The sequence below is a fragment of the Macaca mulatta genome, chromosome 1 (genome assembly GCF_049350105.2).
Source record: "Macaca mulatta isolate MMU2019108-1 chromosome 1, T2T-MMU8v2.0, whole genome shotgun sequence".
Taxonomy (NCBI): domain Eukaryota; kingdom Metazoa; phylum Chordata; class Mammalia; order Primates; family Cercopithecidae; genus Macaca; species Macaca mulatta.
Genome location: NC_133406.1, coordinates 130,874,079 through 130,896,872, shown reverse-complemented (window position 1 = coordinate 130,896,872; position 22,794 = coordinate 130,874,079). Strand labels below are relative to the sequence as shown.

General features: G+C 43.4%; 1 protein-coding gene across 11 annotated transcripts in view; it reads right to left on the bottom strand.

Annotated features, from left to right (window-relative positions):
• Window positions 1-1,000: 1,000 nt before the first annotated feature.
• The window catches only part of SORT1 (sortilin 1), an 86,525-nt gene continuing 64,731 nt past the window's right edge, over window positions 1,001-22,794 (bottom strand). For 6 of the 11 annotated variants that reach the window (XM_015147690.3, XM_077951921.1, XM_015147676.3 and 3 more), the window contains 9 exons: window positions 16,133-16,235; window positions 15,627-15,795; window positions 13,749-13,939; window positions 11,792-11,981; window positions 6,430-6,546; window positions 5,419-5,527; window positions 2,941-3,047; window positions 2,534-2,657; window positions 1,001-2,313 (listed from right to left, as the gene is read on the bottom strand). In XM_015147690.3, the coding sequence (XP_015003176.1) occupies window positions 2,299-2,313; window positions 2,534-2,657; window positions 2,941-3,047; window positions 5,419-5,527; window positions 6,430-6,546; window positions 11,792-11,981; window positions 13,749-13,939; window positions 15,627-15,795; window positions 16,133-16,235 (1,125 nt within the window). In that variant the 3' untranslated portion in view covers window positions 1,001-2,298. Of the gene's footprint in view, window positions 2,314-2,533; window positions 2,658-2,940; window positions 3,048-3,566; window positions 3,666-5,418; window positions 5,528-6,429; window positions 6,547-11,791; window positions 11,982-13,748; window positions 13,940-15,626; window positions 15,796-16,132; window positions 16,236-22,794 lie in introns of all 11 variants that reach the window. The other 5 variants (XM_077951899.1, XM_077951902.1, XM_077951878.1 and 2 more) reach the window with 1 other exon arrangement.

Genomic DNA, 22,794 nt, shown 5'->3' with positions numbered 1-22,794 from the left:
CCCTGTCATAAAGAACAGCAAGTCATCTACATGAAGGCTGCCCTGCTCAAAGTGGTCAGCACTCAAATGCATAAAGATTTCCAAGAGTCCTGAAGACAGCCAGCCAGCACTGCTTATCACACACACGGGAACCCTGAACAACTGACTCCATCCCAAGAACATTGTGAGGTTCAAATGACATTATGCGAGTGAAGGTGCTCTGAAAATTTGCTAAGTTCCACAGAAATCCCAGATATCATCATAAGCGAAGAGCTTATAATAGCCATTACCAATGGCTAGCTCCACTGGTAATCGTATATGGGTTAGAGAAGAATATTAAGTTTCTTAAGTCTTAAAATGAGTAAGAGGATTACCATGTATTGGTGCATCTACCCACAGTGAGTACATGCTGGGAGAAAGGTAAGTGGTGTAAACAGTTCTTTTATGGGCACCAAATCCACTTTGGGCAGGAGGGAGGGTAGGACAGAGGGTGACGCTTTCATTTGTGAGCTGGCGTATCTTTGGAATTATTTTTAATTTTAAAACCATGCAAAATGAATGAGCAAAAAGACCAGTGCACTCCAGCCCTAACCATATTAATTATCTTCGCAACAACTGCCTTAACTTTATTTTCTAACGGAAGCTCCCTGACTCATTTAATTCTACTGCAGTTTCAATGTCTCTAAAAGTCTCCATCCACTCTCTCCCCCACTTTCCACGCAGCTGTTAATCCATTCTGGGGAGGAGAGAACTTAGCCATCTGCTCACATTCTGATGAAAGTTAATTTGGCACTTAAAAAAAAAACCCCAAAAAACCTGACTTTCTAGCCACAAAATAAACTAGTAGCAAATGGTATCTACCAAAGAATGTCCCAATCATAATCGCTGGGAGAAACTGTGACCCGCACAGTAGCTACAGTAAGACCAAAAACTTTCCATACTATATTCCTATATAGCAAATATTCAAGCTGTATTAAAACGAATTATTGCAGCTTTCCATTACTATATGGGCACCCCAAAATTCACCCAACAACATTCTATAATTTATTTAATTTAGAGAAGTATCAAATGGAAAACTTTTTTCAATTCAAAATAAGAAATTAATGTATCACACAAAGCATCATCTAGACTGGAAGTGTGTTTTCAACTGGTTCCTCCAAAATTTTCGTATCAACAAATTACTTGGTGAGGCCAGAAAAAAGTGGTGAGAAGGAGAGCCTGGTAATGAAATTCTAATTTTTTAAGTCTATACATCTGAAAAAATCTCTAGTCCTGGTTCCATGTACAACAGCAACCTAAGAAGCAGCAGAGAGGCAGCCATTGACATGATTCAGCAATGAGCCACATGACAGTTAAAAAGGGAACATGGAAGACTGTGAGGTTCCGTCTTCGGGGGGGCCACACTGTGTACCCGACAATCAACTCTAGGGAAGAGATCATTCAGCCTGGGCAGACTTCCAGCTAAGTCTGTACCTGTCCTTGAGTAAGTCCACTGGCACACACACAAAGCACAGCTTGAAAGATCTCAGAAGAAGCAAGAGTTTCTCTTTTAATAGGTGCTAAATCTAGTCAATTCTCTGCTGCTCCCTTCTTCCTGCCCCAAGTTAAAAATATTGCTCTGTAAGTTTTCCTGATTTACCGTGTGGGAAGCACATGTTTAACTTAGTTGTCAAAGGGCAATTAACAAAGGTATTGCCTAATTAAACAGGGGAAAAAAAATCACTGTGGTCTGTGGTCTCTGAAAAACACAAAAAAAGGAAGTGGGATCTGTGTGAGGAGCTGGTGTGCAGTGTTCTTGGAATAGGACTGTCCCCAGATGGAGAAAAGCTGGCCAGGCTGTGCCAGCCTCTGCAGCCTGTTTTCATCTCTACAGCTGCTTCGTCTCGCCAGCAGAGCCCAGGGATGGTACCAAGTACACTGTGAGAGCTGATGCTGGAGTTGGCAGATGCCCTGGGGCAGGCGCCATGCAGAACACACAGAAGTGAGGTTAGTGAAAAGGTCCCTTCGACTTCCATTTCATTTCCCTTAAAAAACAAAAAACAAAAGCCCATACTTTGCAAAGAGACAGGACAAGAAATAAGAAGTTAAAGAATTTAAAATGTCCCCCTTCTTCTCAGAGCCAATTGTAAAAAAGTGCTCAGGGTTCCCCACCCCCACCCTGCATTTCTTTAATGTAGGTCCTTTTGGCTTTGATGGAAGCAGCAGAAACAGAGCTGGGTCCCTCGCAATGGGAAATTTATTTCCCGAAGTTGGAGCCACAGGGAGTGTAAGAGGTACTGTGGTTCCACCATTCACGCTGGGTCCAGCTCCTCTGAAGAGCTATTCCAAGAGGTCCTGAAAAAGACATGCACCATATTACCAACAGACCACAACACTCCTATTTCAAAAGCAATCACCTAGTTTTTGGGCTTGCCAAATATTATAGTCATTAAGTTGCCTTGGCCCTGGCATATCTTGATCACGAACAGAAGACAAATTTTTTTTTCTTGTATTTTTTTTTTGCGGGGGTGGGGGGTGGGGTGGGGTACTACCATTCAAGAAGAAATAGCCTCACCTCATCTGAGTCGTCATGATAACCACTTTTATTAGTGTGGGAGGCTGTGTCCAAAGCATCCACACCATCCATGCCATTGGCCTCTGCATGCTGCTGCAGCACAGAGTATCGATGCACCAGGAACCTGTGAACAGAAACCTCCTTAACACTCGGGTGGCACACAGGGGTGCGTTTCTTACAGGACTGTGGACTTTCTCAGTTTTATACACTCAGGAACACATCAGACACAGAAAACACAGTCCATGGTCAACATAGGAAAAATGTAAGACATGAGAAGATTTGGGCCTGATTTTTCAGGAACAGTACTGCAAGTACCTAGTTTTTGCCAAGAGCAGACTCAGCCACATGCCCTAGACTAGCCTTCTGGCTTGAACTCAGTACCTTGGATTGACTTCTGTGTTCCTTACCTTCCCCCACAGACATATTTCTTCACAATGAGCACTCCTGCTATGACTGTGACCAGCATCAATCCCACGATGGCCAGGATAATTGGAACAGAATTTGACTTGGAATTCTTGAGAAATTAAAGCACAAACACAAAAGTTTTAGGCATGCATATCCTAGGACTGAGGTCAAAGCAGCCACTCATTCCCCTCATCTCCTTGTGAATGATCTGCAGTCCTGATGTGCTTACGGATGGCTCTTTTCCAGCTCCCCAAGATGAACCATCTCAATGTTACCAGGAGAATATTATAGCTGGCAGAGGGTCATCTTAGCTCCAACTGCCTTGAACCTTCAAATTCAGTGCCTTAAATGTCAAAGTTACCCTGGAAGCCTTGGCAACTGCCTAGATCAAGTATGACTGCTCCACAGCACCACTGTTCACAAGTCTTGAGGCTTAAGGGTGGAGCAGGAAAGGGAGACTACTATAACAGTGGGCCGAATGCCTAGAGAACAGGGTCATTATCTGGGAAGAAGCTGTGTCAGAAGAACCAGGCAGGCCATTATATGACACCAAGATTTATTTTTTTACTTAATTTTGATATCTTGTTACAAATAAGCCTTATTATATCATTGTTTGCGTGTGACCTACCTGCTTCTGGGTGGGAAATAGGGAGTGTGTGTTTTCAATGTATCCCAGAGGAGGCGGAGCTGGATTCTGGGACAAGCTGTGTCCCTGTGGGCGGGAGTCCTGTGCAATCACACACACGAACACTGAGGAAAGTCACCAGGAACCCAGGACAAGGGTGCACAGAGGGAGGAACTCGCCCCCTTACCAATACACGCACCCACACACTCCTCTCCCATCATGTCCTTAATCCCACCCCTTGTCAGTCCTTCATCCCTTAGAACAACAGAGAGGAGGAACTGCAGGTGGTCCAGCTTGACCTCCTCTATTACGAATTGGGAAACAGGCCTGCTGTTTAGCATCTGAAGTCATGCTGTTGGTCTAGTGCTTCATTATCAAGAGGTTTCCTCTTTACACATCTCCAATTCTACAGGTAGTTCAGTGCTACAGATTTGGACGCAGCCTCATGACCTTTTTTTTTTTTTTTTTAATTGAGACAGGATCTCACTCTGTCACCCAGGCTGGAGTGCAGCGGTATAATCACGGCTCACTGAAGCCTTGACCTCCCAGGCTCAGGCGATTCTCTCGCCTCAGCCTCCTGAATAGCTGGGACTACAGGCATGCACCACCACATCTGGCTAATTTTTGTTTTTTGTAAAGACGGGAGTTTCTCCATGTTGTCCAGGCTGGTCTCAAACTTCTAGCCTCAACTGATCTGCCCAACTCAGCCTCCCAAAGTGCTGGGACTATACAGCTGTGAGCCACCACGCCCAACAGATAACTTGCTTCTAAATCAAAACCTGCTCATTACCATAGCTCAAATTTTCACTTTGAACATACTTTTTTTTTTTTTTTTTTTTTTTTTTTTGAGACGGAGTCTCGCTCTGTCGCCCAGGCTGGAGTGCAGTGGCGCGATCTCGGCTCACTGCAAGCTCCGCCTCCCGGGTTCACGCCATTCTCCTGCCTCAGCCTCCCGAGTAGCTGGGACTACAGGCGCCCACAACCGTGCCCGGCTAATTTTTTGTATTTTTAGTAGAGACGGGGTTTCACCGTGGTCTCGATCTTCTGACCTTGTGATCCGCCCGCCTCGGCCTCCCAAAGTGCTGGGATTACAGGCGTGAGCCACCGCGCCCGGCAACTTTGAACATACTTAACATGACTTGGTCAAAGATCCACCCTACCTATTGCCCAGTGCTCTTCTCTTCCACACATGCACAACTCCAGGTCATGGCCCTTCACAGACAACCTTTTCTTTTTTTGTTACGGAGTCTTGCTCTGTTGCCCAGGCTGGAGTGTAGTGGCACGATCTCGGCTCACTGCAACCTCCACCTCCCAGGTTCACACGATTCTCCTGCCTCAGCCTCCGGAGTAACTGGGACTACAGGTGCACACCACCAACCCCAGCTAATTTTTGTAATTTTAATTTTTGTATTTTTAGTAGAGACAGGGTTTCACCATGTTTGACAGGCTGGTCTTGAACTCCTGACCTCAGTGATCCACCTGCCTTGGACTTCCAAAGTGCTAGGATTACAGGTGTGAACCACTGTACCCAGCCCATAGACAACCTTTTTGAATTTTCCTAAATGACTCTCAGCCTCAGAAATTTCCACAACTGTATGATTTTAAGAATTTTACAGCTTTACAGAATATCATCCCCCCATCCTCAATAAAAAAGGAGCTTTCAGTAGGGTGAGCTTATCACTGGGTTATGTGACCCATGCTTCATGCTAACAGCTTCCTGTGCAAAGGGAAGCCTGACAGAAGTAGTTTGACCACTTTGTATCAGTAACAAAACTCTTGATGTTTTAACTTTGATATTTCTTGGCAGAACACAAAATCCCATTTGTACCTGAAAACTAGACCTATTTTAACATACCTGTTTTTCCGGACTCAAAAAGTTGCTTGTGCATTTCTTTTTCAAATCTTTTACTTCTCTAACTGGATTCACCCCACCCTGGCATTTGTCCCCTGGAATTTTCCGGTACCTACCAGGCAGAGAAGATTATTTGGTAACAGAAGATAAGGATGTATTCCTGGGTCCCTGCCTACTTCTTGGAAACAAGATTTGAAAAGCTGCCAAAAACCTTCCCATCCTTATATCATCTTTCAGGTCTGGGGGGATGTCCACAGGGATGTTTTGGGGGTATTTTGTGTAGTTTCAGGCCTCTTAAGCAAACTAAGCATCTCAGTCCCCTGCTGTCAGAAACATGCCTGTTCTTTCTACCTAAGAGACTGTGCCAAAGAAATGTGACCTGGAAAAAGGTCATTAACAAGTGGTCCAAAATGGGAGAGGGGAATTATCAGGGGAGGGAGGTAATGAGGCCCCTCTAGAGCAGCACTGTCCAATATGGTGGCTACTTAAATTAAAATTGATTAAAATGAAAATTTCAGTTCCTCCGTTACACTAGTGTCCACAGCTACGTGTGGCTAGTGACTATCATATTGGGCACAGCAAATTACAGAACACTTCCATCACCAAAGAAAGTCCTATCAGACAGAGCTCTGCCTGGCCGTGCCTAAACTGTGGCAGGCGAGTGATGGACATTCATGGTGGATGGGACGCTTCTATCGTTCTGCCTGGGGGTCCCTCGCCTCTCCTCCCTTCCTGGGGGCGGTGGGCGGGAGGCAGGGGTGCAGGATCTGGCCGAGCTTGTTCTCCTGCCCTCTGCCTCGTGGTGTTGGTGGGGTTGAGTCCTCTGACACCAAGCACCCATGGCTCACCTCCTGTAGTTGACCCTCGAGGGAGGCCTTCACATCCTGCCCCTCCCCAACCCCTCCAAAAATAGTGCTCTAAAGTAGGGCTTGGATCTCAGTGTGGAGAGAAGCAGCTTTCACTCTGAACAAGAACACCTCATCCATCATGACAAGGGAGAAAAGGCCACCTCACCCATTTGTTGTTAGGTGTTCTTCTCTTCCGTACAGACAAAACTCCAGGTCATGGCCCTTCAGTTCTGGCTGCTCCACACACTTGGAGTCATTTTCTGGACGGTAGTAGCCAAAATCACTGCAAGAGTCAGCAAATAAAGTACCTTTCAAAGCAGCTGGAAGATAGTAAGTGACTAGCAATGAAGGGTTATGTGGGCAGTGGATGGTTAACATTCCAGTCTTGGGTTGTTAGAAAGTAGCTCAGGAAGGCCTGTGACACCTCTGAAGGAGGTCGATTTAGGAAAACAGATATGGAGAAGGCCTTTTTTTTTTTTTTTTTTTTTTTTGAGATGGAGTCTTGCTCTCTTGCCTAGGCTGGAGTGTAGTGGTGTATTCTTGGCTCACTGCAACCTCTGCCTCCCAGGTTCAAGTGACTCTCCTGCCTCAGCCTTCTGAGTAGCTGGGATTACAGGTGTGTGCCACCATGCCTGGCTAATTTTTAAATTTTTAGTAGAGATAGAGTTTCACCATGTTGGTCAGGCTGGTCTCGAACTCCTGACCTTGTGATACGCCCGCCTTGGCCTCCCAAAGAGCTGGGATTACAGGCGTGAGCCACTGTGCCTGGCCAGAGAGGGCTTTATTGAGGAAAAGAAGCTTATGGGTCAGGCATGGTGGGGTAGGACTAGCAAGGGCCCCGAGGCTGTGCACTGCAGGCAGCTCAGGCGCAGGGAGGGGACTAATGCAGTCTGCAGAGGGGTGGGACTCACAAAGAAACCTCAGCATCAGCAGCAGCTCTCAACTCGGGGATACTTGGCAATTCTTTTCTTTTCTTCCCCCCCGCTCTTTTTTTTTTGAGACACGGTCTTGCTCTGTTGCCCAGGCTGGAGTACAGCAGCATGAACACGGTAGCTTCAACCACCTGGGTTCAAGTGATCTTTCCGCTTCAGGCTCCCAAGAAGCTGGAACCACATGCATACACCACCATGCTCATCTAATTTTTTGTGAAGATGAGGTCTTGATGCATTGCTCAGGCTTGTTTTGAACTACTGGGCTCAAGTGATCGGTCCACCTCGGCCTCCCAAAGTGCTGGCATTACAGGTGTGAACCACTGTGCCTGGCTAATTTTTGTATTTTCTGTAGAGTCAGGGTTTTGCCATATTGCCCAGCCTGATCTCAAACTCCTGAGCTCAAGAGATCCACCTGCCTCAGCCTCCCAAAGTATTGCGATTACAGGCATGAGTCACTGCACCCAGCCAGTAATTCTTTACCTCCAAATGTCATTATTATGTTGCCCTTGTGGTACACAGCAAATTTTTCTGTCTTCCCCACTTCTGTTCCTTTAGCTTCTTAGATAGTCTTTGCCTTCCATGTGAACACCTTTTTCTGTCCTCCATTCCACCCTGTCTCTCCAGAGTGCCACCCACTGCTCTCCTTTTCCTGCTTTCCCCAAAGAAACAACGTCTGCTGACAATCTCCAGGGCTGACTCCATGAGCATCCTTGGTTCCCCTCCTCTGACCTGCCCTGGGGCCTTGCTTCCCTGAGTATGAGGAGAACAATCAATCTCTCCCACTCAGCTGGCAGCATCTCCTTAGCCTGCATGTCTTGACCTTAGAAATTACTTCCTTAACCCACCTCTCCCTTACTACCCACATTTCTCGAAAGAGTATTTCTTTACTTGTCCTATTTTACTCATTTATTTTTCCTTCCATGCATTTTGGCTTTGACCCCTTCTGCAACTTTGAAAATAAGTGTCTGGTCCAGGTATGGTGGCTCATGCCTATAATCCTAGCACTTAGGAGGCCGAGGCAGGCAGATTACCTGAAGTCAGGAGTTCAAGACCAGCCTGGCCAACATGGTGAAACCCCGTCTCTACTAGAAATATAAAAAATTAGCTGGGTGCAGTGGTGTGCGCCTGTAATCTCAGTTACTCGGGAGGCTGAGGCAGGAGAATTGCTTGAACCTGGGAGGAGGAGGTTGCGGTGAGCCGAGAACACGCCACTGCATTCCAGCCTGGGCGACAGCACGAGACTCCATCTCAAAAAAAAAAGAAAAAAAGAAAAAAAGAAAAAAAAAAAAAGAAAGTAAGTGTTTGCAATGTCCCCAAAGCTCAACAATCATCAAATTCAGTGGAGCCCTCTCTGGTCTCATTCCCCCAGACCACCCATTCTGCAGCATCGAACACACTGTTGTGCCCCTGCCCACCTTGGCACTGGCAAAGCTGCACTCATCTGTTTCTCTGCCCTCTGCTGCCCCTGCCACTGCCTGCTCTTCTTTCTTCCTAACCCATAAATGTAGTCTTCTGCCGGGGGCGGGGGGAGGTATAATGCATTCTCTTACTTTTTCTCTACCTGCTCTCCCTTAGTGATCACAACTATTTTTGGTTGCAACTAAAACTTCCAGGTTTTACCTCTCTTTAGTTCTAATCCTGTATTTCAAATACATGCTGGATATTACCACCTAAATACGCTGACAAAACCTCAAAGAAATAAGACGTTCAAAATACATCATGTTTTCTCCTTTGTGACAGACTCTCCTTATCATTTCCATATTTGTCCATGACATTACCTTCCTTCCCTCAGTAGAAAATTTAGCCTGAGGATCCTCCTTCTGGACCCTACTTACTTCTTTATCATGACTACTATGACTTCCTCAATGGCCTATCTTCCAGAACACCCTTCCTTGATCATGCTGTCGGTGTCTCTGCTTGCAGTAGTCCACTGGCATTGATGACCTGCTTCTTCCCAGATGCTCATGGACAAATCCTACCGTTTGTCAATGCTCAGCTCTCATACCACCTCCTCAACAAGGCCTTCTTTGACCCACTTCCTTTCAGCTCTACATGAAATATTCTCTTCCTTTTCTAAATCCCCATGGCACTTGCCACCTTCTGTTTTGCAACAAATTTTCCATTATCGCTTTTCATTGCCTGCACACAGCTGGTATTCAATGAGTATTTGGGGAATATATAGATGCTGCTTGTATTTCAAGGTTTTTCTGGTAAGTATTTAGGAGAGAGAGTATGGAGAACAAAATATGCTGAAGATATCACCCTTCAAATAACAGGAGGAAATTCGGGTAAGAGTTTTAGGTATTCAGTCAGAAATTTCTGGATTTTTGTGAGTACCCTTCTCACTCATAAAGGACCCACTTCCCAAACATGTGGGCTCTGGAGTTGGGATGCCAGTTTCACATCCCAGCTCTGCCACTTCCCACAGGCATGACAGTCATATCCTCTCTGTTGTGAGGTTAAATGTAAATTGCTTAGGACAGTGTCTAGTATAGAGTTAGTGCTCAATAAATGTTAGCTGCTATCATGATTACTATATTATTATCGAATAGAATATGCTTCCAAGGAATTTGGGGCTTAATGGTGGAAGCAAACCTGTAAATAGTAGTTAAAACACAGTAAGTGCTGTAATAGGGGAACTCTGGGGGTCTAGATGAGGGAAAGCCCATCTAGTGGTGATACCTGAGCTAAGTATGAAAGGCTAAGTGGGAAGTCGCCAGACTTGGGGGTGAAGCAGGGACTGTGGAAAGACTTTTCAGGCAGAGGAAGCATCATGTGCAGTGGCATGGAGGTCTGAAGAACCACAGCATTGCTGGAGAAGAGCAGAAGCACATGTGAAGAGCCTGGCATATGTGGAGTCAAGGATAGGAGAGAACCCTTTAGAGTGTTACAGGTTCATCAATGACCTCCAACCCTACAGGAACACCAAAGGTGATCCTTACGGAAACAGAGAAGGGAGGACCCTTGATCATGCCACACACAGGTGTGAGCCATGCAGGAGGAACCACACTGGGTCAGACCTGCATTTTGGTCAGAACTATATTCTACAGTCACCTGCGATTTGAGAGAACATGACATGCAGGGCCAGGGCTGCTATCTGCTTCCCTTCTTTGTCCAAATCCTTTAGGATCTACTTTTATCTTGTGTCAGTATCTTTTACAGGTAACAAGTTTCATAAGATCATCATCTGTGATGTGAAGCAGTTCCTCTTATTTGCCCCAAAATTACCTCATTTAAGCTATCCAGGGACTCATGCCCTTATATAATCAACTAACCCGATGCCAGCCAAGTAACTAATCCTTAAGTCTGGATGGTCCTGAACTCTAGGGAGTCCACTTTGATGGCCTCTAAACCTTAATGGGACCATGACTATACTGATGTCACCTCTAGTCTCAGGACCAACCACCATCTCTCTGCCTTGATTCTTGCAGAGGATCCAAAACCTAGTGTCCGCCTGCCGAGCTCATGCTGTCAGGGAGTTTTCTTTCTCTTTCTTTGTTTTCGTTTGAGATGGGGTCTTGTCATATTGCCCAAGCTGGTCTCAAACTCCTGAGTTTAAGCAATCCACCCTCCTTGGCCTCCCAAAGTGTTGGGATTACAGGCATGAGCCACCGTGCCGGGCCTCAGGCTATTTTCTAAAGTCCAATTTCCTCTTTGCTCCTCTACCACTTCTTTTGGTGTTTTTGTCTTTATTTCCTACAGATTTTTGTTTTATTCTCTTCTTTTTTTTTTTTTTGAGACAGAGTCTCACTCTGTCCCCTAGGCTGGAGTGCAGTGGCGTGATCTCGGCTCACTGCAAGCTCTGCCTCCCGGGTTCATGCCATTCTCCTGCCTCAGCCTCCCAAGCAGCTGGGACTACAGGAGCCCCCGACCACGCCCAGCTAGTTTTTTGTATTTTTTAGTAGAGATGGGGTTTCACCATGTTAGCCAGGATGGTCTCGATCTCTTGACCTCATGATCTGCCTGCCGCGGCCTCCCACAGTGCTGGGATTACAGGCGTGAGCCACCACGCCTGGCTTCTCTTCTTTCTTATATCACTTCTCTCCTTCCCACCACTGTCAACTCAGGATTTCTGGGGTTCGTTGCTGGTTCTGCCCATTAACTGTCTAATATGATTATATTATCTAATTATTAACAATTTTGGTTTCCTTTCTCTGTGCCTCAGTTTCCTTGATAAGAAGCAGCAGTTCTCCACTCTTGGAGAAAAGGGTTTCAATTTCTTTTGGGACAAGAGTCTCGCTCTGTCGCCCCGGCTGGAGTGCAATGGCGCGATCTTGGCTCACTGCAACCTCTGCCTCCCAAGTTCAAGTGATTCTTGTGTCTCAGCCACCTGAGCAGCTGGGATTACAGGCATGTGCCACCACACCCAGCTAATTTTTTTTTTTTGTAGAGACAGAGTTTCACCATGTTGGCCAAGCTGACCTCGAACTCCTGGCCTGAAGTGATCCACCTGCCTCGACCTCCCAAAGTGCTGGGATTACAGGTGTGAGCCACGGTGCCCGGTTGGATTTCAATATTTGTTAGCCTATAAGAAAACTGTCTTTCACCTCCTCCAACAGGGAAGGGGAGATAGAGAAATCTGAGGAATGCCGATACCAGAGAAAGTCCTCCAGGGAACAGAGGCAGATGGAGGGCTGCTTGGTCACAACATAGTCTCGACCATTCTGACACACGGATGACTTGCGTAGCCGCAGAAACTGTTCTTTATAGCCCAAAATGCAGCCATCTTCATAATCTTCAGGGTCTGTGGAGTGTGCCAGCCATATGGTATAGTCCTTCTCTTCACCTGAATGAGAGACAGACTGTTCAGGAAAAGTGCACAGCACAGAACCCACCCACGGGAGGCAGCTGCCAGGCTATAGGTAGAACAAGGAGAGGGAAAGTGGGAATGTCTGACTCAACCTATTCCTTCATTTTGGAATTGCAAACAGAAAGCTACACTAGTCTAGAGCCTACTAGCAATTGCATTTCCTCATGCCAAAAGAATATTCTTTCCATCTCAACATCCATCTGAGGATTAGGAAAAACCCTACTTGTTTTGAAGTGGGAGCTGGATAGAAAATCTCTCTAGTTCCTTCCAAACTAAGAGGCTGTTGTCTGTGTGTCTTGCACACCTACGCCCTCAGTCAAGGAGCTGTCAGATGTAAGCAACCAGATATTTTCCACTCAGGGCCAGGGAGCTCTTTGTTTAGGACAAGACTAATTAGCCAAGAACACAGGTTCAATTTCACCATGTGTTCACTGGCTTAAGGCAGAAGGGAAAACATCCTCTTCCTAGACTTCTAGCTCCAATTGACCGGCTCTCAAATGCAGATTGCTGATGAACCTAGTTTCTGGCTTAGTATGTCGTATCATCTACTGGAAAAACGACTCAAAGGCTGTGACCTAAAGACAGTGGATTAGGTTTTATCCTTCGGGAAATGAAGACCAGCATAGATCCTGCTAAAGAGCAGGTGCCTAACAAATCTTTTAATGACATTAAACTTTAGGGGTAACTGGAAAACTGCCTGCTGAGGGGAGAACTCCCAAGCCAGCTTCTGTACAGACTACTGAATGGATTTAAATGACAGCGACCCTCAGGCATTAAATCTATTTGAACGTCTTATGGAAAAGTAAGGTCCAAACCAAGGGTCTGCTCCCTCAGGAGTCACTAAATCAACACACTGAGGAAATGAGCTCACGAGTCTCAAAGAACCAAATTCAACTAAAGTGTCTGGAAATGTTAAGTCTTTTATTGCATCATGCCAACACTTAACTACAGGTCATCCTTTTTCCAGTGTTTTCCTTTATCCCCCTTCTTTTTTTTTTTTTTTTTGAGATGGAGTCTTGCTCTTGTCACCCAGGCTGGAGTGCAATGGCACGATCTTGGCTCACTACAACCTCTTCATCCCGGGTTCAAATGATTCTCCTGCCCCAGCCTCCCGACTAGCTGGGATTACAGGCACCCGCCACCTCACCTGGCTAATTTTTGTATTTTTAGTAGAGACGGGGTTTCGCCCTGTTGGCCAGGCTGGTCTCGAACTCCTGACCTCGTGATCTGCCCATCTTGGCCTCCCAAAGTGCTAGGATTACAGGCATGAGCCACTGCGCCTGGCCATTCCCCTTATTTCTTATATAATGCCAGCACCTTTGTTTGGCACTGAGATCAGGGTTTGCTTGTGACACTTCGGGAACACTGTGTAATGAACATTATGAATCTTTTTCTGAAGCTATTTTCTGGTCCTTTAATACTGCTTAATGTTGAAATAATATTTTGTATATATTAAGTTTATTTTATTAATATCACCTTTCTTTTTACTTTTATAATGTAACTGACAGAATAATTTAAATGACATATGTGACCCTCATATTTCTCCTGGACAGTGCTAGCACCAAGGAGGAGGCTGTTTTTCTGATGCCATTCCATTACTTAATCACCCGCACAGAACATCTGTCAATCCTCTTTCATGTGAATATGCATCTGCTGATTCCAGCTAACAGAAATCAAACCATATTGATTATTTAGGAAAATAGGCTTAGGTTGCTGGTAGAAAAGGTCAAAGGAGACACTCACAGTTCCTTTCAAGGATATCTTTAAAATCAATGGTGTAGGAGACCCACTGGCTGGTCAGGAAAGATTCTGTGAAGCCCCAAATACTGATATTCATGGACCTCGCTCCAGGTTCTGAAGCTAGGCCAGTGAAATAGATGGGGTCCCTGGTGAACGTGTAGGTTTGCCAGCACTGACCTTCGTCTGTGGAGAACCTGAAACCACGATTAGAGAAAGATCATGACAGAGGATCCACGTATACTGGGAATTCAGAAAACCACTCTGGCTTTTTGACCCCAAACCAGACAAAACCCCTTACACATTTAGGTGATGGCTTATTGGCTGACAACTATTTTAATCTTTTTTTTTTTTTTTTTCTGAGATGGAGTGTCACTCTGTCACCAGGCTGGAGTGCAGTGGCACGATCTCGGCTCACTGCAACCTCTGCCTCGTGGGTTCAAGAGATTCTCATGCCTTAGCCTCCCGAGTAGCTGGGATTACAGGCACGTGCTACCACACCCAGCTAATTTTTGTATTTTTAGTAGAAATGGAGTTTCACATGTTGCGCAGGCTGGTCTCGAACTCTTGATCTCAGGTAATCTTCCCGCCTTGGCCTCCCAAGATAATCGGTGTGAGCCACCGCACCCGGCCAACTATTTTTACTTTTAATGTCTGTGGTTAACAGGATAAGCAAAAGAGATTTGTTCAGAGAGAGTATGAAAGTAAATATCTTTGCAGAAATTATTTCAAAGGAAAGACAGGAGAGTGACCCAGGTAAGAAGTGGCTTTTAAATTAATAAATTTAAGGCTGGCTGTGGTGGTGCACGCCTGTAATCCCAGCATTTTGGGAGGCTGAGGCAGGTGAATCACCTGAGGTCAGGAGTTCAAGAATAGCCTGACCAACATGACAAAACCCCATCTCTACCAAAAAAAAAAAAAAAAAACTCACAAAATTTAGCTGGGTGTGGTGGTGCATGCCTGTAATCTCAGCTGCTCAGGTGACTGAGACACAAGAATCACTTGAACCTGGGCGGCGGGAGGTTGCAGTGAGCCAAGATTGCACCACTGCACTCCAGCTTGGGTGACAACAGCGAAACTCCATCTCAATGAATAAATAAATAAATAACAATCAAATTATTTTATAAGAACTTATACTTCTTTTTTTCTTTGAGACAGGATCTCACTCTGTCACCCAGGCTGGAGTGCAGTGGTATGATCTCGGCTCACTGTGGCCTCGACCTCCTCAGGTGATCCTCCCACCTCGGCCTCCCAAGTAGCTGGAACCAAAGGCATGCACCACCACATCCAGCTAATTTTTCTTTTTTTTATGGAGACAGCGGTTTGTCACATTGCCCAGGCTAGTCTTGAACTCCTGGCTCAAGCGATCCACCCACCTTGGCCTCTCAAAGTGCTGGGATTACAGGTGTGTGCCACCATACCCGGCTCAGAACTTATACTTAAGAAGTCATTTTCAATCTAGAGTGCTTGAACGCTTCCATAATAATTTTGTAGACAGAAAGAATATATATATATATATATTTTTTTTTTTAAATTGAAATAATATTAGAGACAGGGTCTCCCTATGTTGCCCAGGCTGGTCTTGAACTCCTGGGCTCAAGTGATCCTCCTGCTTTGGCCTCCCAAAGTGCTGGGATTAAAGGCATGAGCCACTGCGCCCAACCCAGAAAGAATGTTTTTAAGAAGTGACAAATATGTTAGCTAGAGGCAGTGAGACGAAAAAACAACGCCATTTTAAAAGCAATCCTTTCTAGAATCTTATCTATAGTTCTGTCAAATGCAAAAATTTGAATTATAGTCTGTAACATCCCCCCAATAAACTGAAGACCATCCCCCAAGTTGCCCTCTATGCAGACAATGTGTGTGAGATGAGTTCATGCATACTTAATCACATTGATAGGACGGCTGCTGTGCTCAATGGCCACAATGATGCCTCCAGAATCCAGGATGGTGTAATAGTGGGGTCCTTCCAGCATCTTTGTCCAGGAGTAACCCCCATCATCTGAGATGTACACATCTGGAACCATCACTGAGATGGCGTCCCCCACGCTACCTGCAACATAATCCGCCATCTCATCAGCACAAATAGGCAATGAAACAGAGAGCATTTACTCAAGAGAGAATAATTTTGAATGAATTTATTCTGATTATTTCCCATCAAGTCTCTTTTAGTAGGAAAGAAAACCACCAAAAACTTGGGAGAAGTTGTGTTGCTCTCTCTGATAAAAGCTGATGAAAAACCCAAAGTGTTGTTGTAATGTAAGAAATTCTACCAAAGGAATGTAAAAGCATCCACAGTGTTTTTTCTCAGAGCGTTCAAAGCCTGCGGCTGAGTTTCAGTGTGCTCAGCCACTGTTCCAGTTGGAGGCGGTGAGTGGGAGGTTTCTTACCATGAGCAATGACAATGCCTACGGCATTCGGCTCTGAGAGTGGGGCCATTGGAACATTCAGTTTCTGGGAGATGCTGTAGGAAGCATGAATATGAAGGCTGCACTGTGAAAAGAAACAAAAGCTTAGATTAGAACCAAAGATACAATTTCTTTAATCATTTCACAGAGCCCTTCCAATAAAGCTTTAAGTTAACCCAGACCTAGGTAAATGTACCATCTTAACCTTTTATTTACTATTTAGGTGTATAGTTCAGTAGTGTTAAGTATTTTCACATTGTTGTACAATCACATCTCTAAACCTTTTCATCTTATAAAATTCAGTCACCAAATAAGCAACAGTTCCCTACTTCTTCCTCCTCCCAGCTCCCAGAAACTACCATTTTACTTTGTGTTTTCTATGAATTTGGCTACTCTAGGAAGCTCATATAAGTAGAATCATATAATATTTGTCATTTTGTGTCTGACTTATTTCACTTGGCATAATGTCCTCAAGGCTCATCCATGTTGTATTAATAGCGTATGTCAGAATTTCCTCCCTTTTAAAGGCTAAATATTATTTAATTGTGTGTGTGTGTATGTGTATCCACACACACCCCACACTTTATTTACTCATTTATCTGTCAATAGACACAAGTTGCTTCCACCATTTGGCTATCATGAATAATGTTGCTATGTACATGATTGTACAAATATCTTTTTGAGAACCTGCTTTCAATTCTTTTGGATGTATACCCCAGAACTGGAATTGCTGGATATGATAATCCTATTTTTAATTTTTTTTAGAAACTACTATGCTGTTTTCTGTAGCAGCTGCACCATTTTACATTTTTACCAAAAGTGCACCAGGGCTCCAATTTCTCCATATCCTTGCCAACACTTTTTAAAATAGTAGCCAACCTAATCTGTGTGAGGAGATATCTCATTGGGGTTTTGACTTGCATTTTCCTAATGATTAGTGATGTTGAGCCTCTTTTTATATGCTCGTTAGTCACTTCTATATCGTTTTTGGAGAAATGTCTATTTAAGTTATTTGCCTATTTTTTATTCAAGCTATTTGTTTGTTGTTGAGTTGTAGCCCAGTGGCATACTCTTGATTCTGAAATGTACTACAATATCTGGAAGCAAATATACAATTATTTCCTCATGGGTAACCTGCCTCAGTTTATTTTATTTTTGCATTACATCAAAGCCTCTGACCAATGTTTAAAGGCGGACTCCACACAAATAAACTTGATAAGCACCTGATATACTTCAGACACTGTACAAGATGTGATGGTAGTTGGAAATAAGATCCAGTCTTGTCTTTAAGAAACTGGTGACTTAGGCTCCATGCCCACTCTCACAGACCCAGCCAAGTGGACCACTGCATCAGGCCAGCCCCTGAAGGCTAAGGGTAGCCCGCACCAGGTTGGCTCCTGCAGATTCACTTACCAGGCTCCAGGTGTTTCACCTGAAGACCCACTTACAAGGTCCACTCTAGTGGATTCCACTGCCAGGCCTGCTGCACAGGACCCAGCCTCCAAGCTACTCCCAAAGCCCAAGGCACCAGGCCCACCTACCTGCAGAACCTGTCAGTTGCCCTGCAAGAATCTCTGGATGAGCTACCTGGTAAGAGATTCCCCTGCTGAAGCCATCTGTAAAGGACTATGTGTGTAAGGGGACACATAGGCTGAAAGTAGAGATCAAAAAAAGATATTCCACACAAATGGTAGCCAAAAGAGAGCAGGGGCGGCTATATTTATTTATTATTATTATTTTTGAGACCAAGTCTCACTTTGTTGCCCAGGGTGGAGTACAGTGGCGCGATCTCGGCTCACTGCAAGCTCTGCCTCCTGGGTTCACGTCATTCTCCTGCCTCAGCCTCCCGAGTAGCTGGGACTACAGGTGCCCACCACCAGGCCCGGCTAATTTTTTGTATTTTTAGTAGAGATGGGGTTTCACCATGTTAGCGAGGATGGTCTTGATCTCCTGACCTTGTGATCTGCCCGCCTTGGTCTCCCAAAGTGCTGGGATTACAGGCGTGAGCCACTGTGCCCAGCCAGGGGTGGCTATATTTATATCAGACAAAATAGACATTAAGTAAAAAACTATCACAAGGGATAAAGATAGTTACCACACAATGATAAAGGTGTCAATTCATCAAGAGCCTATAACATTGGTGAATATAAATGCACTCAACATTAGAGCACCTAAATGTATAAAGCAAACATTAACAAAACTGAAGGAAGAGGTAGACAACAATACAATAATAGTAAGGGACTTCAATACTGTACTTTCAATGATGGATCATCCAGACAGAAAACCAGTAAGGAAAGAGCAAACTTGAACACCACCATACAAATGGACCTAACAGACATATACAGAACACTTAACCCAACAGCAGCAGAATACACATTCTTTTCAAGTGCACAGAGAATATTCTCCAGGATAGGCCACAAAACAAACCTTAACACATATAAGACTGAAATCACCTCAAGTATCTTTTCTTTTTTTTTTTTTGAGACGGTGTCTCACTCTGTCACCCAGGCTGAAGTGCAGTGGTGTGATCTCAGCTCGCTGCAAGCTCTGACTCCTGGGTTCAAGCAATGCTCTGCCTTAGATTCCTGAGTAGCTGGGATTACAGGCACTCACTGCCACACCTGGCTAATTTTTTTGTATTTTCAGTAGAGACCAAGTTGGTCAGGCTGGTCTTGAACTCCTGACCTTGTGATCCACCCACCTTGGCCTCCCAAAGTGCTGGGATTATAGGCGTGAACCACCATGCCCGGCCTCAATATCTTTTCAACTATGACATAATGAAACTAGAAATCAGTAAAAGGAGGAAAATTGGAAAATTCACATGAATGTGGAAATTGAACAACATATTCTTGAACAACCGAGTCAAAGAAAAGGGAAATCAAAAAATATCTTGAGACAAATGAAAAGGGAAACACAACATACCAAAACTTAAGGGATGCAGCAGAAGCAGTTCTAAGAAGAAAGTTTTTGGTGATACATGTCCACATTAAGAAAAAAGAAAAATCTCAAAAATCTTAACTTTATACTTCAAGGAAATAGAAAAAGAACAAACTAAGCCCAAAGTTAGCAGAAGGGAGGAAATAATAACAGAGCAGAAATAAGTGAAATAGAAGTTAGAAAAAAATATGAAAGATCAATGAAACTTAGATTTGTCTTTTTTTTTTGACAAGATAAAAAAGTGGCAAACTTTTAATTAGAATAAAAAAAAGAGAAGACTCAACTAAAATCAGAAATGTAACAGGAGACATTACAACTGATACTACAGAAAAAACAAAGGATCCTAAGAGACTACTATGAACAATTATACTTCAACAAATTGGATAATCTAGAAAAAATGGATGAATTTCTAGACACATACAGCTTACCAAGACTGTATCATGAAGAAGAAATAGAATATTTGAACATACTAATAAGAGTAATGAGGCTCAATCAGTAATCAAAAACCTCCCAACAAGAAAAGTTTAGGACCTGATGGATTCAATGGTGAATTCTAGCAAACATTCTTCAAAGAAAAATTAAGACTGATCCTTCTCAAACTATTCCAAAAATTGAAGAGAATGGAACACTTCCAAACTCATTTTATAAGGGTGGTATTACCCTGCTACCAAAACCAGACAAGGACGCTAGAAGAAAACAAAATTACAGATCAATATCTCTGATGAACATAGATGCAAAAATCCTCAACAAAATACTAACAAACTGAATTCAACAGCATGTTAAACAGATTATATACCATGATCAAGTAGGATGTATCCATGGAATGCAAGGATGGTTCAACATATGCAAATCAATAAATGGGATATGCCACATTAACAGAATGAAGGACAGAAATCATATCATCTTGATAGATCCAGAAAAAGCACTTAACAAATTTCAACACTCTTTCATGATAAAAGCTCTCAATAAATTAGGTATAAAAGGGATATACCTCAACATAATAAAGGCTATATGTGACAAGCCCACAGCTAACATCATACTCAAACATTCAAAAGCTAAACCTTTTCCTCCAAGATCAGGAATAAGACAAAGATGCCCATTCTCACCACTTCTGTTCATTATAGTAATGGAAGTCCTAGCCAGAGTAATTAGGCAAGAAAAAGAAATAAAAATAAAAAGCATCCACACCAGAAAGAGGTAAAATTGTCTGTCTCCAGGTGACATGAGCTTATATATAAAAATCCTTAATCTTTAAAGACTCTACCAAAAATCTGTTAAAATAAACAAATTCAAAAAAGTTACAGAATATAAAATCAACATATAAAAATACAATATACACTAACAACAAACTATCCAAAAAAGAAATCAAGAAAATTCCATCTATAGTAGCACAAGAAAAAAACTTAAAAAAAAAAAAAAAAAAAGAAACTTAGGGACAAATTTAACCAAGGAGGTGAAAGACTAAAAAACTACAAAACATTGATGAAAGAAATTTGACAAAAAAAAAAAAAAAAAAAAGAAAAAGAAAAATATCCTATGTTCTTGGATTGGAATAATTAATATTGTTAAAATGTCCATACTACCCAAAGTGATCTACAGATTAAACGTAATGCCTATTATTTTGACTGTCTTTTTTTACTATTATATGGTTATAAATAACCCTCTTTCTGTGACAACACAGAACAATCCAAATACATATTAATTAATTCATCAGATGTTTACTGAGTACCTGCTATATTTCAGGCACTGTTTTAGGTACTTAAGGTATATCAAGAACAAAACAACCAGTTGTGGTGGCTCACATCTGTAATCCCAGCTGAGAGGCTGAGGTGGTAGGATCACTTGAGGCCAGGAGTTTGAGACTAGCTTGGGCAACATGGTGAAACCCCATCTCTACCAGAAAGTACCAAAGTTAGACAGGTGTGGTGGTACACACCTGTAGTCCTAGCTACTTGGGAGGCGGGAGGATTGTGTGAGCTCAGGAATTTGAGGCTGCAGTGAGCTATGATTATTCCACTGGACCCCAGCCAGGGTGACAGAGTAAGACTCTGCCTCTTAAAAAAAAATTCCAATGGTATTTTTCACAGAAATAGAAAAAATCCTAAAATTTATATGGAACCACAAAAGACCCTGAATAACCAAAGTAATTGCGAGCAAAAAGAACAAAGCTGGGGGTATCATGCTACCTAATTTCGAAATATACTATAGAGCTATAGTAATCAAAACAGCATGGTACTGGCATTAAAAACACATATAGACCAATGGAACAGAATAGAGAGCACAGAAATAAATCTATGCATTGATTGTTGACTTATCTTTGACAAAGGTGTCAAGAACATACAATGTGAAAAAGACAGCCTCTTAAATAAATGGTGCTGGGAAAACTGAATATCTATATGCAGAAGAATGACTTTCAACCCTTTTCTTTTTTTTTTTTTTTGAGACGGAGTCTTGCTCTGTCGCCAGGCTGGAGTGCAGTGGTGCAGTCTCGGCTCACTGCAACCTCCGCCTCCCAGGTTCAAGCAAGTCTCCTGCCTCAGTCTCCCCAGTAGCTGGGGCTACAGGTGCACACCACCACACCCAGCTAATTTTTGTATTTTTAGTAGAAACGGGATTTCACCATTATGGCCAGGATGGTCTCGATCTCTTGACCTCATGATCCGCCTGTCCTGGACTCCCAAAGTGTTGGGATTACAGGCGTGAGCCACCACACCTGGCCTCAGTCCTTATTTCATGTCATGTACAAAAATCAACTCAAAATGGATTAGAGACATAAATGTAAGACTTGAAACTGTAAAACTACTAGAAGGATATATAGGGAAAAAAGCTTGACATTCATCTGGGCAATGGCTTTTTGGATATGACCCTAAAAGCACAGGCAACAAAAAACAAAAACAGACAAATGAGACTGCATCAAACTAAAAAGCTTCTGCAGAGCAAAGGAAACCACCAAAAGACAGAAGAGAGACAATACACAGAATGGAAGAAAATATTTGCAAACCATACATCTTATAAGGGGTTAATATCCAAACAAATCAGTAGCAAAAAAACAAATAATCCAACTAAAAAATGGGCAAAGGACTCGTATAGCCATTTATCAAAAGAAGACATTTAAATGGCTAACAGGTATATGAAAAAATGCCCAACATCACTAATGGTAAGGGAAATACAAATAAAAACCACAATGAGATATTATCTCCCCCAAGTTAGAATGGCTATTATCAAAGAGACAAAAGGTAAGTATTGGCAAGGACATGGAAAAAAGGGAACCCTGTACATTGTTGGTGGGAATGTAAACTGGTACAGCCACTATGCAATACAGTAAGAAATTTTCCTAGAAAATGAATAACAGCAGGGCCGGGCATGGTGGTTCAAGCCTGTAATCCCAGTACTTTGGGAGGCGGAGGCAGGTGGATCACGAGGTCAGGAGTTCGAGACCAGCCTGGCCAACATGGTGAAACCCCACCTCTACTAAAGACACAAAAAATTAGCTGGGCATGGTGGCACACGTCTGTAATCTGTCACTCGGGACGCTGAGGTAGGACAATCACCTGAACCCGGGAGGCGGAGGCTGAAGTGAGCCAAGATCATGCCATTGCACTCCAGCCTCAGTGACAGGACAAGACTCTATCTTAAGCAAAAAAAAAAAAAAAAAAAAAAAAAAAAAAAAGAAAATGAAGGACAGAATTACCAGCAATCCCATTTCT